Genomic DNA, 18,764 nt, shown 5'->3' with positions numbered 1-18,764 from the left:
ATTTGGATAGTGCTGTGCGGACATACATGTAGTTCAGGTTTGAAAAACTAACTGAAGTAGCCGCCTTTTATATAATAAAGCGAGGTCACACTTGTGTTGTTTTATTTTGGTTGGATTTTGTAACGTGTCTGATGCCTTTAATGCCTTACATACTACGTTTGTTATTGTCCACTTCTTAGTCATATTTGTTATTGTTTGTTCACTATCATGCCCTTAAGGTCCAAGTCCCTAAACCGAAGTCCATATATAAATAACAGTTACACTGCCTATAATTTAAATAGGTAATATACATGCATCGATTGCAAACAATTAACCGATCAAATTGTACTTTTCATGTTCTGAAACAAACAAAAAAAACAACACAAAAAAACAAATAATAATAATAAATAAACTTCAAAAAAACTTTAATAAATAAACAAATTATATACAGCAACGCTACAGACTCTCTACGTGTTATTTATAAACTGCATGCAGCTGGAAATTTAAGTTCCAAAATCACCTCTCGGAAACAAACTATATGGAACATATGTTAACTTGTTTTTATCGACTTTGGGCTTTTATCATAAACACTGTGGCAAAAAATAACGTCCAATAGAAAATTCTACGTCAGATAGTCCTACTGATTAGATTTGTCATAGAGACATAGATATAATTTTGGACGGGCGAAGTCTTTTTCCAGTCCAATTCAAGTTGTTAATTGGGAGCGAAACCTAGCAAAGTGAGGAAGAAAAGTCCAGTATTACCTAATGAATATCTGTTTTTATATCAATTCAACGGATTAACAAACATTTTGTCACGATCGAGTTCCACATGTATATACTTTTTTCTTTCAATTTTACTTCAGACGTAAATGAATTGCCACACATAAGACGGTTTATTATATCATCTATTAACTTCTTGTATTATTATATATACCAGTGTCACAGGATGAGAAAAATGTGCAGCCTGACCGGGACTCGAACCCGGGACTAATAGTGAATTATTGACCTGTCAAGTGTAAAGTGCAAGCAGTATTAGCGCTGTGCACAAGTACATGTGTATTTCGTGCAAACTAATTTAAAGTGTGTGTACATATATAAATACCGTTGAGTATATGGTCGCGCAAATAAGCTAGAAATCAAATAAAACCAATTGTAATTACGAAAATTACGACGAAATGTCTTAGAAACCTCTCCATCGTGTAATAAAGGTATTGTGTTAATTAAAATATTTATATTGCAGTGATGATGCACTATATACAAATCCAAGATAAAATTATGTGCTGTTCTGTTCTGTAATTGATATTTACGCTGTTACACCGTGACAGTGGACTAGACCGCCGCGTCACTATATCATTATGATTATTCTAACGGATCAGTCCATTATCTATAATATAGTTAATGTATCTTATACTGCACTTAAATTAAACAAATATATAAATATACGGAATAAATATAACTGATGAACGGAGCTAAGAAGACGCTCGTTTGATCTTTAGCAACTGTTAAAGAAAATTCAACTCATCAATTTAATGGTTTTAATGGAACCTCAGCACAATGTAGATTGGAATTGATGGAAATTTATGTGAATCAAACATTTCTGTACACGTTTGGACATGTAACTGGGATCATTTGACAGCTACATGATCTGGGCTGATTTTCTGAAAATAAAGGAGATAGTCAAGTAAGTAGAACGATTTATTTACCTATATTTTATAAGTATAATATACGTTTATTAATTGAATGCTTAGCTATCATTTGAAAGTGATTGTTTCAGGTTTATAATGATCCTAAGATAAATTTATTTAGACCCTTCCGTCCTTAAGACAATATGGACCCAGTAGCTCATTTATATTTTAGCTAAATTTTATCGTTAACGGGGCATTTTTCAGCTAATTATCAATCATATAACAACATACATTTTTATCTCAGTACCACAATTTAGCAAAACTAACCTACGTATACCTTTGCAGATAACTGTTTATAAAATACGGACATTGGGGTGGGTACAAAACAAATTCTTAGCCAGACTGACTTATCTATACTATCTGTTCCATACAATACTTAAACTATACGGCCTTTTTAGGAGGTCAGAATAACCCCAAGTGGCAGTTATTTTTGTCTGTATTGATTAACAGTGCACGTTTGCACCACTGCAAGATAGATTCATGTATAACATATCATATCTACAACATACGTGTTTGAACAAATACAAATAGATTATTTTATATCTGACGCGCTTTTAAGCAAACTCACTCAGATACGATATCTACTCTAATGTATTGATAAACTAGCCGACCCCTGCGACCTCAAAGGTAACTAAATCGATATCACTGAAAATAAAGCTCGCATTGAAACTATTGTCTCGTATAGATGTGTTTTATTACATTTGTAAAATTATATAAAACCTTTGTAGTTAGATCAAGGTATAATAGATATTGAAATTTGTTTGCAGACACATTTTTAAAAAATAAATGTTAAGTTTTCGTGAAATAGAAACAAGTGTGTTGTTCTACCTTTCTGACGTTTTCAAACAAAAACAAAAACAAATTTAAAACAGAAACAATGCATTTAGTGTGTATGTAGATGATACAGTATATTAAATGAGTAAAGATTAAATAATAAATTTATTGAACGAGTTTAATAATATTGTTATACTCAACAAGTTCAATGAATTTATCATTGAATTTTCACGAATTTAATATTCTATTTATCACATACCCAAAATAAGAATGGTTTTACAGTGCTAGGGGGCGTGAGGGATGTTGCACATATTCATTATCCCTCATGTACAGACTCAATCAAACTGAGTCTGCAATTCTCTTGTTATTTTGTTGTGGTTATTGCTTCCGAGGGATCACTTTGTTTCCAGATTTTTACAGTTAAAATGTGTCAGTTTTCATGGGCGACCCTTCAGTGTAACTAACATTATAATTAGCGCGCATTAACTATGTACGCAAATGACGTCACCTCAGTGTTATATTACACTAGTGTAATATCGTTTTCATAACATGGCTTTATTACAGTCAGACTGAGTTTCATGTGTAATAGAAAAACCAAAATTTGGCAAAGCGATATCGCTGGCCAATGCGGCACACAGTCGAATTAACGCTTTAAGTCTGTACCTTCTTATCTGGTTTTGATGTTGCGCTTGATAGTAATTTCGTCCCTTTATATTTAGCTCACTTGAGCTAGCTCAGGGTGAGCTTTCAGGAGCGTTGAATGTCCGTCGTCCACCTTCCGTCGTCTGTTCGTTAACACTCTAGCGGTCACATTTTTGCCTCAATCATCATCAAACTTCAGGATGTCAGGATGCTTATCTAGTTGATAGCTCGGATGAGTTTGAACATGGGTCATCTCGGATGAAAAAGTAGGTCCCGGAGCTAAAAATAGAAAAACCTTGTAAACACTCTAACGGTCACATTTTTGTCTCAATCATCATCAAACTTTGTCAGGATGCTTATCTAGTTGATAGCTCGGATGAGTTCGAACATGGGTCATCTCGGATGAAAAACTAGGTCACCGGAGCTAAAAAAAGAGAAGCCTTGTTAACACTCTAGCGGTCAAATTTTGTCTCAATCATCATAAAACTTTGTCAGGATGCTTGTCTAGGTGATAGCTCGGATGAGTTTGAATATGGGTCATCTCGAATGGACAACTAGGTCACAGGAGCTAAAAATAGAAAAACCTTGTTAACACTCTAGTGGTCGCATTTTTTACTCAATCGTCATCAAACGTGGTCAGGTTGCTTGTCTATAGGTAATTGCTCGTATGAGTTCGATCATGGGTCATCTCGGATGAAAAACTAGATCACAGGAGCTAAAAATAGAAAAATCTTGTTTTGATGATTTCTAGGTCAAGTTCGAACATGGGTCATCTCGGATGAAAAACTAGGTCACACCGCCCAAATATGGAAAAACCTTGTTAACACTCTAGTGGTCACATTTTTGACACACCTGTCATGAAACTCTATCTTCACTGTTTGATCATACTTATATTTTGACCAGGTGGTAATAACACGTTTTATGTCCCGGGCATACCATACAGTAAACGAACCGTCCGTAGGCCCGTCCGTCCGAGCTAACATTTGGATTTTTGGCGATAGAAACAATTGGTGATGACATGCATTCCGTGTGCTTTTATACGGCACTTACCCTTTCTGTGGCTAAGAAGAACGAATGAGAGAATAATGCAATTGCCACATAAATACTGTCTCATTAGCAAGTCCGTCCATCTTTCCGCATGAGGTGAACCTAAACTGGCAAAATGGACTAATTTTATGTTTTACCTGTACCAATGGCTACATAATTTACACACTTACTACTCAATAAATGATCTGGGCTAGTTGCATAGCTATGGCTTTCATGTTTTTAATCCCCTTTCGCGTAGCGGAGAGGGGATTATAGGAATGGCTTCCGTCTGTCTGTCCGTCTGTCAGTCCGTCCGTCCGTCTGTTCGTTCGTAACATTTTCGAGTCCGCTCCATAACTTTTTAACCGCTGAAATTGTTTTGAAATAACTTGGCACATGTGATCACCATAATAAGACGATGTGCAGATCGCAAAAATTGGGTTGCTACCCCCAAGGTTAAGTGCACACTCAAAGGTCAAATGTTAAAAGGTCTTCATTTCATAATAAAAGTCTACACTTCGTTTCCGCTCCATAACTTTTAAACCACTGAAATATTTTTAATAACTTGCTACAAGTGATCACCATAATGAGACGATGTGCAGAGCGCGATAATTGGGTTGCTTCCCTAAGGTCAATGTCACACTTAAAGGTCAAATGTTAAAAAGTCTTCATTTCATAATAAAAAGTCTACATTTCATGTCCGTTCCATAAATTTTAAACCACTGATTTTTTTAAATAACTTGGCATAACTGATCACAATTATGAGATGACGTTCAGAGCACAATTATTGGGTTGCTGCCCAAAAGGTAAAGGTCACACTTTAAGGTCAAATATTAAAAAGTCTACATTTTGTATCCGCTCCGTAACGTTTTAACTGCAGAATTTTTTTTAAAAAGTAACTAGGCATAATTGATCACCATTATAAGAACATGTGCAAAGCGCAATAATTGGGTCGCTACCCCCAAGGTCAAGGTCACACTTAAAGGTCAAATGTATAAAATCTACATTTCGTGTCCGCTGCATAACTTTTAAACCACTAAAACGTTTTTTAACTAACTTGGCACAAGTGATCAACATTATGAGACGAAATGCAGAGCGCAATAATTTAATTTCAAGGTCACACCTATAGGTCAAATGTTAGGAAGTCTACATTTCGTGTCTGTCTATAACATTTAACCTGCTGCAATGTTTTTAAGATAACTCGGCAGAAGTGATCATAGCACCATTGAGTACACACCATTGGCAGGTTAACTCAACAATAATCAAAGTTCACCAACAACAAACTAGAAAAGTGGTCAGTGGTTCAATTTCAAAAAGGGTCCAATCTATCCCAAATGGGGCGAGAATCACGCCATGTTTCGTTCCAAACAAACAGATGGTCTAAAATACTGCTAAAATATGTTTTCCATTTTTCCTGAAATTGTGAATGTTCTCAAAGTAAAGATACATAAGGATGAAATGCTGTCACTAATAAGCGAAAAGAAATTTTCACAAAGAGGTTTGAATTAGAGGAAATTTAAGTTTCTTTTAAAATATGATTATTTTCATAGTATGTATATAAAGAAATTTTCATGAGTGGTCACAAAATATGGTATTTTTGGTTAATATGTATTTCATCTAAGCAAATCTGGATTTCTGTTATAATAACATGCTGATATTAAAATTTGGGATCTTCCGGAAATAGAAAGTAGTCCGGCAAGACAATGAAATACGGAAAATATGTTTTGCATAATTAAAAATTTTCTATATGAAAATACGGAAAATGAAAATACGTTTTTACACAAATTTCTAAGATATTGTAGAATCTAAATAAAGAAACTGAAATAAATAATAATAGTGTCCAGCTTTATTTGCCATCCAATGTAAACGCTGTATTTCTTGAAAATTCTTTGTGTAAATGTTCATAGAAGAACAAAAGTCGATGATATATCAAAAGTCCGTTCATATCAGTCTTCTATTTTTCATAGTGCTTCATAGAACCGCGTTCGTAAAAATGGACAGGTAAAGTGACGAAATAAAGTAAATATTAATGAAGCCAAATAAAGCTTGACGCTAAGTATGTTTAGTGACAAAAGGTATAGTGACGAAATAAAGTAAACATTACATTCGGAACTGCCTCGGCTATTATCTATAATAACCTTATCGAAACATGACGGAAAAGTGCTCGACGTAGTTCGATTGTAAACATAATAACCCAAATAAAGTTAAACGCTAAGTATGTTTGTATTTAATGTCTGTTCCAGTGTATTCCTAATGCTCGCAACAATCTGTAAACTGACGGATCAAATATTTAATATACATTCGACTAAATGATTTTAATAGGTTGGTTTTTTTACTTTCGTTTCTAAACTATAATGACTACTGAGGATAAATCTAAATTAAAGTAGACGGTTTTGGCTTGGGTAACCATATAATTTGACTTTATTTTATGGTGGAATTTTACCACTAGATTAATAAATGCAAAACTCCCAGCATTAATTACTATTTTTTAAACAGTTAGTTTTCTTTTAGTTGTGGTAAAAACCGGAAAATATATATGCATTTTTGTGTAATTCTATAATAAATTATGGTTCGGATTCTTTCAATACTAAAACGGAAAGCCGGGGTAGTTGACGGATTTGTTAAAACATTAAGAAGTCTAAATAAAACTTAAAACAACAATTTTTGTATTTATCCGTAGTATGTTTGTAGAAATAAGAATATGTCTCGGTCTGCTATCGTCCGTCGAAAGTTTTAATTTCTGTAGAACAGAGATAACACTAACGTATTCTTCGTAAATACAATTTTAATAGTTGCGTAATAATTTTTACAACTGTTCTTTCGTAAAGATAATGACGTCATCTGAGCGCATAAGCGGTCTGACATTAAAGGTTTCAGACGGGTTTTCCGGCATGGATAAAAACACCGAAATCCAAATCAAATTTGAAACTTTATATTTCATGGTCGGTAAAATGTTTACCACTAGAAATTAATAAGCAAATTCCAATGACACTCTTTTATTGCTGATACCTGCAATACTTTTTTAAAAGAAATTATTGTTTTTGTTTTGTTTGTGGAAAAAAACGCCGGAAGAATATGATATGCAAATTTTTGCATGTAAATGTTTCGATAAAATTATGACGTTCCTTTCATTTGCAATTATGAAATCCGCAATTTATGCGGAGGGACCTTCATTTTGTAGGATATGTGTATAAACATATAGTAATTACGTTTATGTATTAAAAATCAATTGATATACAACAATTTTGCATTAATGGCTCATGTAATGTATGTTTTGGTATGTATGTACACGTATATGTGCGTATGTATGTGTATATGTATATACAAGAGACCTTTAAGTTAGTGGTTTAAATATCAATTTTGATATGAAAATGTTCATTATGTACATACTTAAGAAAATTTCGGCTGGTATTTACTTTAACAATCAAAATTGATCGTCTCCAAACTTTTCATGATTTTTGATATTATGTATATATGTTTACGTCATACACTGTTCGTTATTGTGCATGTTTAATGTCCTCATCGGCTTAAAAGCCTATTTGAATAAATTAAAATGTCTACTTTAATAAAAAAAACTGTAAGGCTATGTCGCGCAAATATATCTAATGTCATAGTGGCACAGCGTCACGCTAAATGGTAGCGTTTCAATATTAACCGCCCGTCCAATAAACAGGAAACTTCTTATTTACTAAATTTTTTGAAGTTTTTCGCATAACATTATTTTCTAACTCATGCAATAAATTCTATATTGAATTTATTGAATGAGTTAGAAAAGAACCTACACTCATTCATTATTCTCTGTTATGTATTTTTCTTAATGAGCGACCAGATTGAATAAACACAGGCTCATCTCATTTGTGTGTAAGCTAGTCGCAATCACTTTTTTATGTTTCAAATATCAATATTCCTTATCAGAAATTTGTTAGGAATGATTTTAGACTTTTTCTTTGGAAAAGAAAATATATCAAGCCGTCTGTACCTTTTTAATCAGCTCTGCTGATGCGTTTCTTCTTTCTGATAAGGGGATAAGACAATAATTATCGCACAACACTGTGAAGACAACAATAGACACATGTTTCCTGAAAGTGGAGGCTTTTCTTTCCACAAAATATTCTCAAACTATACACGTGTGTTTTAATTGGTATATTAACAACGAATATATATTACGCCACTAGCTAGAAAGATATTTATACCGGATGGTGCAGCATTGTGCAGTTAATAATTTCTGACCTGACAAACATTTTTTTCAGATATCTATCATTTCCTACATACAAATAATTCATTATCAGCTGACTGGACAAATTGAAATCCACCAAGTAGAAAAATATGTCGCGTACGACATCATTGAATATTTTGCGTCACACGAAAATGCCCGATATCAATATTTTACAGCGCTAAAATCTAGGCAGAATTGGCTATGATGACGCTTATCTTGACAACAAATACAACTCTTAAGTCAATATAGGCTTTCAGTTGAAGTATGCATACTATGATCAAAACTAGTAAACAGTGAATTAGAGAAGAAGCCGTACGTTATCACGAATTTCAAACCGTTCGTGAAAATTTCTTCGCTTCGAATCTGTGACGCGCATTTTCAGATGAATCGAGACGAAAACAATGAAAAAATCTAGTATGCAGGAAAATTGTGGAGAAGGTATATCATATGTACCTTACACAACAAGAACATCACGAATTTCAGAGAGAAAAAAGTGGACTAAAATCCTACTTTTTGGCTGCATCGCCTTTTGTTTAAATTTGAACGAGGCTTTTATTTTCCCTTTTATAACACTATTTTTCATTCCGCCAAACTTATTAACATTCAAAAGGGTTTAAAATTAATTGCACAAATGATCCCCCCTATACACAATCGGAGGCTCAACATCAAAGGTTGCTTCCCCCAAGGTCAAGATTTTGTTCTCCATAACTTTTTTGATTTTAAGATTTTAAAAAACTATGCACAAAACGAATATTCCTTAATGTTTGTATATAAAAAATGTCAATATTTCCTTAAAAAGCGAAAGTTAATGCAAGAAATTTTGCATATTAAACTTAAATGTTTTGTTTGTTTTGGGGGTTTTTGTCACATCGACACGTAAGGGCATTCGCGAGTTCCAGCTTTACTGGGGGAGGAAACCCCAGGGGCCTCCGTGATTATTTCCCCGGGGCACGGCGTGACTTAGAATAACATCTGACGTTCCGTAAAAGCTAGCTGGACTATCTTCCTCACATGAAAGATCGAAATGTCCCTGTTTACGGGATTCGAACCCACAGCGGTGAGGGGCAAGTGGTTTGAAGTCAACGACCTTAACCACTCGGCCACGGACGCCCCGCCATGCTTAAATGTAAACGCCTTTCTAAATAGCAGCATACTATTTTCTTCCGGAACATTTCACTCTATTTACGTGCAATACTCATGCCTGTTAAACAGAAACAACTTATGTTACAACTAGTTTGACGATCGACCATATGATTATGGAAACATTATAATTTTGATATTTATAAAATTTAATTTAGAACTCATAAGTTATAGCTTTATACCCTATATATAACTTCAGTTCATCCAGACAATCTTGCCGATCAAAGTTGCGGAATTACATATATTGTACCACTCACTGATTAGAAAATAGACCCAATGGCAACGAAGAAACAGAACGATTCAAAGTATCATAATTGGTGTAAAGCAGGATTGGCTATATTTTTCACAAAAGAGGGAATTCGACCATTCGTAAACAAAGAGATAAAACTGTTTCAACAGAAGCTTTTAAAAGACAGCAAAGGAAATAATAAAGGTACCTGTTCAAATTGCCGAACAGAAAATGTTGTTGAGTGCCCTACAAATGGAATATGTAAAATAAAGTATGGGAAAAAGTGCAGTTTTCACAGAAATGCTTGTACCAAATTCAACGAAAGTGGTTGCCCAAAGAATATTTGTGATACATTTTACAGAGAACTTAAGAAAGTTCATCGATTCGATGGTCCGTCGTTCCGTAACACAAATGCTAAGCAGTGGTGTACAAATGCATGGGAACTAGCAAAATGTTTCATGCCCCCTGATGGTTACGATAACGTCCAGAGCGAAGATGGCACCGATTTCAATGGCATAATAAGTGTTATATTAAACTTCAAGGAATTTGACAAGAAAATTCAGAAGCGTCATATTTTTGAACAGGTATATACAAAAGTTATTTTCTAATGAACGACAGTTTTAATAGCATCATAATTTTACAAATCTTATAAAAAAAAGAACTGGTTGAGTTATGAAGCTCAAACTATATTTTGCTAATAACGAAAATATTGATTTTTGTTCTGGTAATGATACTCGTAATTCGTGTCATATATGTTATGAAGTCTTAAATTAACAAATTTTCCTTTCCTTTGACCTTTTTTATGTATAGGCAAGGGAAATAGGAAAGTCCATTCGTCATTCTCCAAATTTTGAAATAGAAGATTCAGACCTTTCACAGTATTTGACAACACTGAAGTCCCTTCTTTCTGACGCTACGTGTCTGTCATATGATAAAATTGCTCAAGATGCTAAAAGAAAATTAATTCAGGTTAGTGGTTTATCTCATATTTGTTCCTCCTATACTAAATGCAGTTGAATATATTAGTTTTCTTGTTACTTGTACATGTTTTTTTCTCTCAAAATAATTAAGTTTATTTAGTACCAAATAATTATGTGCTTTTATTAAACTCACGTTGATGTTTCAAGCTTGTCCTGGTTTGACTATGATACAAGTACAATTCAAATGTTTAAGGGCTGATATAAAGTTGTTGTATCTGTATTATTTTACATTACCACAAAATATATGTCCAAAAGAAGAAATGCAAATATATTGAGATCTAGTGAATTGGTGATAGTTGCAGAAAGTTAATGATTCCACTGCTTTTCTGAATGGCTTATTTGTAAAAAGAACCCTGCAATAGTTACAAAAATCATTCCACTGGTGTTAAAAATGGCTCGGGGCACAATTCACTTATACATAGAATTATATATACTGTACTATACATGTCATAAAATCTTTTCCTCCAACCTAAAAGTGCAGACCATAGACATTAATATGTGAGGTAGCATCACTTTACTGGCTTTATTAAGGTAGAATTATCACTTTGTACAAATCATGAAAATAAGGTACATGTATGTGTGGGTATTGATGTTATTGATGTAAAGGGGTGTGATAAAAATATTTGTAATCAGAGCATTTGTGAATATCTGGTACACTATAATTTGTTTTCTTCAAAGTATTATCATTTAAAAACCAACATAATTGTTGTTTCAGCCAGTGTATTTACATATACTTTAATCGTTGGATGCATAAGTTTTTTTGTTTGTTTTTTTCCATATGACAAGAGCATAGTTCTTTGGCATGTATCAATATAATCTGACTTACTTTTATATCACTTAAAAACAAATTTACATACGGACGTGTAAAGCCCGCCTTAACGATGCTCTTTTTATTGTATATTTAAGAAGCTTCCATGTAGATAAGACGACACGATATTCTTCAAATAAAATGTATCCCAATGTTTCATCATCTGTCTTTTTAGGAAAACAAAAGTATCTTTTAAAGCCTAATCATCAAAGAAAACATGCAATTTTTAGCGTAGAAACAAGACGCTTGTTGCAATTGTAAAAAGAACAAAGATCTAGTCTATTGAAGCAAATACAATGTACGTACTTTGTTGGAAAAATATTTCTTTGTAACAATGTAATGTTGATTAATATAACTTTCTTTACAGCTAGAAAATGATGATTTTTTTTTCGAAAGCAAAGACTTACGAGGTGTATTGGTTGATGCTGCAAAAATAATTGAACAGCGACGACAAAAAGATGTTAGCGACAAGCGAAAAGAAGAAACTGAAGAACAAAATCTGAAATTGATTACAGACTCAATAGCTGCCATTAAAGGTCAAACAGAAATGTCAATTTCTGAAATGGAGATGCGGTTGTCCAAGTTTAGAGATGGAATCAGTGATGATATCAATAAAGGGATAATAAAAATTGAGAACATAGTTAAAGAAAGCTTACAAAACATCGAAAATAAAGCTGAGAAAAAAAGAGAATCTTATGATGATTTAAAGAAAGGTAATTGTTATTTATATCTATTCTTTGAATTGGAAATAATTCACCAGTATATTTACGTTTTTAACGTCAAAGAAAAAGACTGTCATATCCTAAACCACAACCTCGTTGTGATAGGAATGGCCCTACATTTCACATTTTAGAATATATCGTTCTTGTTAGCTGCAGAAATGGCCGACAAAGCCTTTTATTAATTCAGTAACTTGAAAAGAATGACGACTTCTCCTTCACTGCAAGTCAGATTTTAATGAAACGCAATTGAGAAAATACTTTTGCCCGCTTAACAAGACAAAGCTTGAAATAGGAATAAGCTTTTATTTAAAGTTCAGCAATGCCTTCTTTTGACATTGATCAAGCTTTTTGTGTAGTTTTTCTGATTTCGTAGCACTTTAGACAATTAAGTTTATAATTTTTTTATCAAACTTGACTCGCACTTAATATTTGGAATATTTGTATACCATACATGGATAACGTCATTTACCTATCAAGTAGTTCTGAATTAGATACTTTTATTAGGCACATTTCCAGCCCAATCAATATAACAAAAATTGAAAATGAAAAGAACTATTTTAGCGACCAGGAAAAAAACTATTTTAGCGACCGTAATTGTAACCTATATCTGTAGACCTTCAACTTCCCAAAAAGTGTGACCTTGTCTCTTTATTATTTTATGAAAATAAAATTTGATACAAAAACACCGTTTAAATTGATCCTTAAAGATTTAACCCGGACATATTATGTTTTTTTTTTTTTGGAAAATACATGTACAAAAATAATCTGTCTTTAATATTCCAAAAATAGATAAATACAGAATCCCTAAAGAAAGCCCAACACGGCAAAATTGAAAATGTTGCAGGCTCGGTTTGATTGAGCCTGTTCAACTTCCCAAACAGTGTGACCTTGTCTCTTTATTATTTATGAAAATAAAATTTTGATACAAAAACACCGTTTAAATTGATCCTTAAAGATTTATGCCGGACATATTATGTTGTTTTTTTTTTGGAAAATACATGTACACAAATAATCTGTCTTTAATATTCCAAAACCATTTACATGTTTTACAATTTTCTTAAAATATACCAGTAAAGTCTAACTTATAAGAAAGAAACACAAATGTGTTCCGGCTTGTAGTAAGCAAGTCTAGTTGTTTGTAAGTTTACTTGAATATATTATGAGTGTGTGACCTTATACTTGGATGCAACACATGAACCCAAATATTTAGCCATCCGTCGGGTCTTGTTTAGTTTATGTGCTAGTAAACCATTTAAATATAATATATGAATATTACAAGACTTTCATTATTTTTAATTGCAGTGTTTAAAGATGACCTCGTGAAGTTCAATGCAAATCAATACAGCTCTATCCCACTCTCACCTTTGTGCGAGGAGGTCACAACACCTCTGATGGATTTCTATGTCATGCCAGATATGGTCACAAAATTAAAAAAAGAAGTGGTTCCAATAAAATCACTGAGGGACATGTTCTATAAGCCAAATGGAAATGAAACATATGATGAAATATATGTTACAGCAGACGCCGGATTTGGAAAAACTGCATTTAGTAAAAGACTGGTTATGACATGGTGTCAAGCACATCAACCGGATTCCAAAGAATCTAATGAGGATATTAATACTATGAGCAACTTTAGTTTTTTATTTCTAGTATCTTTACGCAATGCAGAAGACGAATGTAACATAGATGGTATGATTGAGAAACAAATCTTGAATAGTATGTGCAAACCATCAACATATACACGTACTTTCCTAGAGGAGATTTTGTCTAAGGAAAAATGCCTTGTAATATTGGACGGACTTGATGAATGGATGCATACAACACCTACTACATGTTTAAAACCAGAAAAACAAGTGCCCCATAGGAACTTCCGACCAAATACTGCCATAGTAACTACGACTAGACCATGGAAGCTCAGTGTCCTTAAGCTGAAAAGTAATGAAGTTGACAATACTGTTGAAATCAAAGGACTTAATGGAGAATTGGTGCGACAACTAACAAGAAACGCTATTTCAAAAATGTCGGAAGAAGTAGGAAGTAAAAAAGACCCCATTGATACTCAGATTGCAGATTTTGAAGAAACAATAGAGAAAACGAACGTAAAAAAACTCCGAGAAATTCCTCTACTTCTTCTCTATATGATATGTCTTTGGTATGATGAAATTGACTTTGGGCGATCAAAGAGTGAATTCTATGTAAGAGTCATTGAATTTCTCTTAGCAAGATGTCAGAATTTAAATAATACGGAATATTCTCCCGATGTCAATGTACCTTTATGCTTTAAGGAGCAAAAATACTGCCAAAGTCACTACCAAATGTTGCTAAATGTCAGTAACTTAGCCTTTTGCAACCTCTTTTCTCCAAATAGGGAAAGCACACTTGTCTTTGATAGCACTTTAGCTGAGAAGACTTTGAAAGATAACTTTGATATTACATTAAAGTCCGGTATTTTGACACAAAGTAAAGAACAAAAAATGACAACTTGTAAGAGAAAAGTTTCGTTTGCACATAAATCGATACAAGAATTCTTTGCAGCACTATTTATATACTCAAAAGGAGAAAATATCGTAGAGTTCGTCCGGCCAGTATGTAAAGATATTGACGACATTCTTCAGATGAAACTTGTGTACTCCTTTCTTTCTGGTATTAGTTTGCGGTTTTCAGAACAATTGTTTCGAATGATAATGGACGTTGCGGCAACAGACAAAAGAACAAAAAAATACAGAAGATCTTCGCTGATTTGGGACCGAAGAATCACACAGGCATTAGAAGGAATTCAAAATATGTTTGTTGACATTTTGAATGAAAGCTGTGATATTGATACAGTATGCTTTCTCAGACTACAGGATTTTTTCATAGGTTATGAATGTGAATCTCACAATTACACAAATTCATTACAAAAACTCTTGTCTGTAAATAAAGCAAATATTAAAACAGTAAGTATCAAATCGAATCAAAATATCAGTAATTTGCACGAGATACTTAAAAAGTTCGAGCTAAATGAAACAAAAGGTCTTGAAAAGGTTTTTTACAGAAATGATACTATTGGTGGAGAAGTCAATGTTCTGCTAGAAGGGTCAAAAGATACTCTTAAGTACTTGACACTTAATTGTCACAAGTGGGACAACGATGTTAAATGTGAATGGCCAAACGCCTTATTCGACCAGCTCGGAGAGTTGAAGAATCTGCAGGGTATTGCTATTGAGGGATTTGTCATTCAGCATGAGTTGTTAATAAAATTATTGGGCTATCTCAAAGAAGAGTCATCGTTGCTAGAGGTTTCACTGTACAACTTAAAATGCGCTGATTCTGATCATAATATTAAAGGATGCTGCGAACTTGATTTGTCCACTAATAAAAATATTAAAGTATTAAGGTTAAACTGTATCCCAATATCAGACATGAAGATTAATGTTTCTTCACTCAGGTCATGTGATGTTGGAAAGTTAAATACAGTTCCTTCATATCTAAATTATTTAGAGAAGGCAGATAAACTTAAAACATTTTTGTGCAGCTTTCAAGAGTCAGAAGATGATATTGAAAGTATTCTGGAAAAGCTTCAAGCGTTTAGTCACTTACAGATTATTCAACTACGGAAAATGAATGTCGGTGAAAAGGTTCTAAAATTGCCACCAAAAATTAAAAAGATGAAATTATGGAACGTTACAATTTCAGTGCAAGCCCTTGACAAAGTGCGTACGGACTTGGAAAATGTTGACCATCCAGTATGTGTGGAGATTGATGAATGTACAGTATTGCCAGATTTAAAAGCTTTTGAAGACTTCAAAGGAATAATCCGTCGTCAATCAACCTCATTCACAGTCGACTGCCCAAATGATAAAAACAGCGAAAATTCGTTTGTATTTACAACCAAAGGAAAGTCAATATGCGATTGATCAAATATCGAACCTGTTACCATGAAGTGAAGTAAAGTGACCCCCAAGGAATTATCAAGCCCTGGTTTTTATCATTTAAAGAATATTGAATCGGCAAGTAATATGGCCTCCCTATATATAGAAATTACCATCGTGAAAAGTAACCCACATTTAATAATGACCCCTAAAGACAAATCTGACCAGTGCTCTCGCCGTTACTTAGGCATTAGTGGCGTACCGCCAAAAAGTGGCGAATCCACAGACTAAATCGTGCTTGATGTCGCTTGGGCAATGGGGCCGAGATAACTATTGATGACGTAGATCGGTCGCACAGGGCAAATCCATTCAAAGCTACGTCTTCACATATGAAACCAAGGGACATCATCGTGAAATTTGTGAGTTATCGTGCTAGATCTAAACTTTTTAGCAATAAAGACAAGTTAAAAGTCTCAAAGTTAACAGGCGTTTACCTCAATGAAGACCTTATACTTACACGAGGCCTTTGTTTAACAGACTCGTAAATTAATCAAAGACAAGATTGTGAGCGGAACAAGGACCGTAGACGGCGTAATACTGATAAAAGACAACAAAGCCCGCATCGAAACCAAGAAAGACTTTGACTCATTTCTGTCAAAGATATACTGTTGACGGCTTAACAGTGTAAAATATAGTATGTCACGCTGTGTTTAATCTGTTTTGTTTTGATCACCATGTGTGTTTGTAATACTGATCATTTAACGGTTGAGTTGCTCACATTTTTATAAGAGAAAGTCAAAGATTTCACAAACGGACCGTTACGAAGATACCAACTCTTTTTAAAGAAGGCCTTTGAATCCTTAATACGAATTCGGCTTCAACTAAATTATAAGCTATTTTTCTCTCGTAATTCTATATACATGTAGTTTTATTTCTAATATATGTGTTCTTCATACAGTGAATATCTCATTTAATAAAATGTCACGGGAAATATAATAACAATAACGTTAAAACATATTCAAATAAAAACGATGTTTATTCAGTAAAAAAAATATTTATTGTATAATTATATTGGACGGTAGCTGACGAATATAAGGGACAAGGGACCAATTGCTTACTCTGTACTTTTGTTATTAGGATTGATTCCCTTGACTTAGTTCAACTACACACAATTGTCATGTTTATGATGTATCCGACCTACTTTGTAAATTATGAGTTCCTCGTTATATAAATCATGAAAATATAGCACATGGAAAAGAATCAAACATATATTCGTGTTTCATAATCTTATAAAATCCCTGTTATTGTATTTTGTTTGTTTGTTTATTTTTTTCAGTGTGAAAAGTATTGACTTTTTACATACCTGTCGTATATGTAATTGATAACAATCATCTAATTTCATTGTTATTGTTTTGTCGTGTTTTTGTTTGTTTGTTATTTTCTTTTTCTTGTTTTCTTTTTTTCTTTTTCATGTACCACTTTAATATTGAACCATTAATTTTGTAAATGATCTTATCTATATTTTAAGCCATGTAAAGTAGGCCCAAAAATTCATGACTTACTGTATCTGGCAATATTTTTCTTCTTCAAAATTCGTCGATACTAAATAAAATTATTTTGAACTGAATATTAATCTAAGGAGGATAAAGTTTTATCAGTCTTTACCATGTTTTGATATTTGGACTTATTCTGCAAATACATTATATATATTTTCCAGACTGTACATATTTGTTGAACTTATGCATGAATTTAAAAGTATTATTAAAGCACCAGTCATTTTTGTTAATTTGTACAGTTGCATAAAAGCATAAATACTAAGTCTTTACATTTCTTTAAAATTTAAAAAAGAAACAAAACATTTTTCAGCAAAAAAAAATAATCAAAATACCCATGCTTAACTCAAATACTTGTAATTATTTTGTGTTCATGTATATATGGTTTTCTTTGTAAGTAATGCTGATTGTTTGTCTTCATGTACTTGTCATATTTTGTAAATGATAATAATTGTCCCTTTTTTGTATCAGTATTATTTCATATCATGCATTTTGCTACTGACTTGATATAAAGTTGATAGAAAACAGTTATATTAATCGGCACTAAAGAAAAATATAATTTTCTATAATTTTCAAGACACATTTTTATAGTTATCATAATCATTAACGCTGCACCAACACTCCTATTATGACTACCATTGATTTATTTTATTCATATTTTTATAAATTTCATTTTCAATGTACCTGCAATTCATTTTTTTAAAGTTTCATTTTCAATGTACCTGCACAAGGTTTTTTGTGGAGGATGTGACACATAAAACATATATGTCCTGTCTCTGATGCCTTACTTAAATGTTTTTAGATACCATCCCCAATGATATTGTTATTGCATGCAAATATGACAGTGTCACAGACAGAACCTGGAACCAATGACAAATATACGTTAAATATCATCATCCGTTTTTACTCTACATTTATACTTCCTCAATGGCTATCAATAATATTACTTTGTGATGGAGATATTCATCCTAATCCTGGTCCATCTGCTGAAAGCAACTCTAGCACCGACTCATCTTTTGCATCTTCTATTTCTGAGCTGATAAATAGTGGGTTAAGTATTATGTGTTTAAATATTTAGAGCCTTAGACTTAAGCTCGATATACTTGAACTCTAAACACAGTTTTATGAATGAAACCTGGCTTCGTCCTGAAATGCAT

General features: G+C 33.1%; 1 protein-coding gene across 1 annotated transcript; it reads left to right on the top strand.

Moving 5' to 3' along the window:
* The first annotated feature begins 1,389 nt into the window (after positions 1-1,389).
* On the top strand, positions 1,390-18,500 carry LOC132716620 (uncharacterized). Its single transcript, XM_060699928.1, has 5 exons — positions 1,390-1,662; positions 9,664-10,277; positions 10,504-10,662; positions 11,849-12,194; positions 13,506-18,500. The coding sequence occupies exons 2-5, from the start codon at positions 9,741-9,743 to the stop codon at positions 16,097-16,099; spliced, it is 3,636 nt and encodes a 1,211-aa protein (XP_060555911.1). The 5' UTR covers positions 1,390-1,662; positions 9,664-9,740; the 3' UTR covers positions 16,100-18,500.
* The last annotated feature ends 264 nt before the right edge of the window (positions 18,501-18,764 follow it).

Source organism: Ruditapes philippinarum, unplaced genomic scaffold (genome assembly GCF_026571515.1).
Source record: "Ruditapes philippinarum isolate M1 unplaced genomic scaffold, ASM2657151v2 ctg1353_1_1_1_1, whole genome shotgun sequence".
NCBI lineage: Eukaryota > Metazoa > Mollusca > Bivalvia > Venerida > Veneridae > Ruditapes > Ruditapes philippinarum.
The sequence above is the reverse complement of the archived record's forward strand: the minus strand, read 5'-3'. Positions and strand labels throughout refer to the sequence as shown.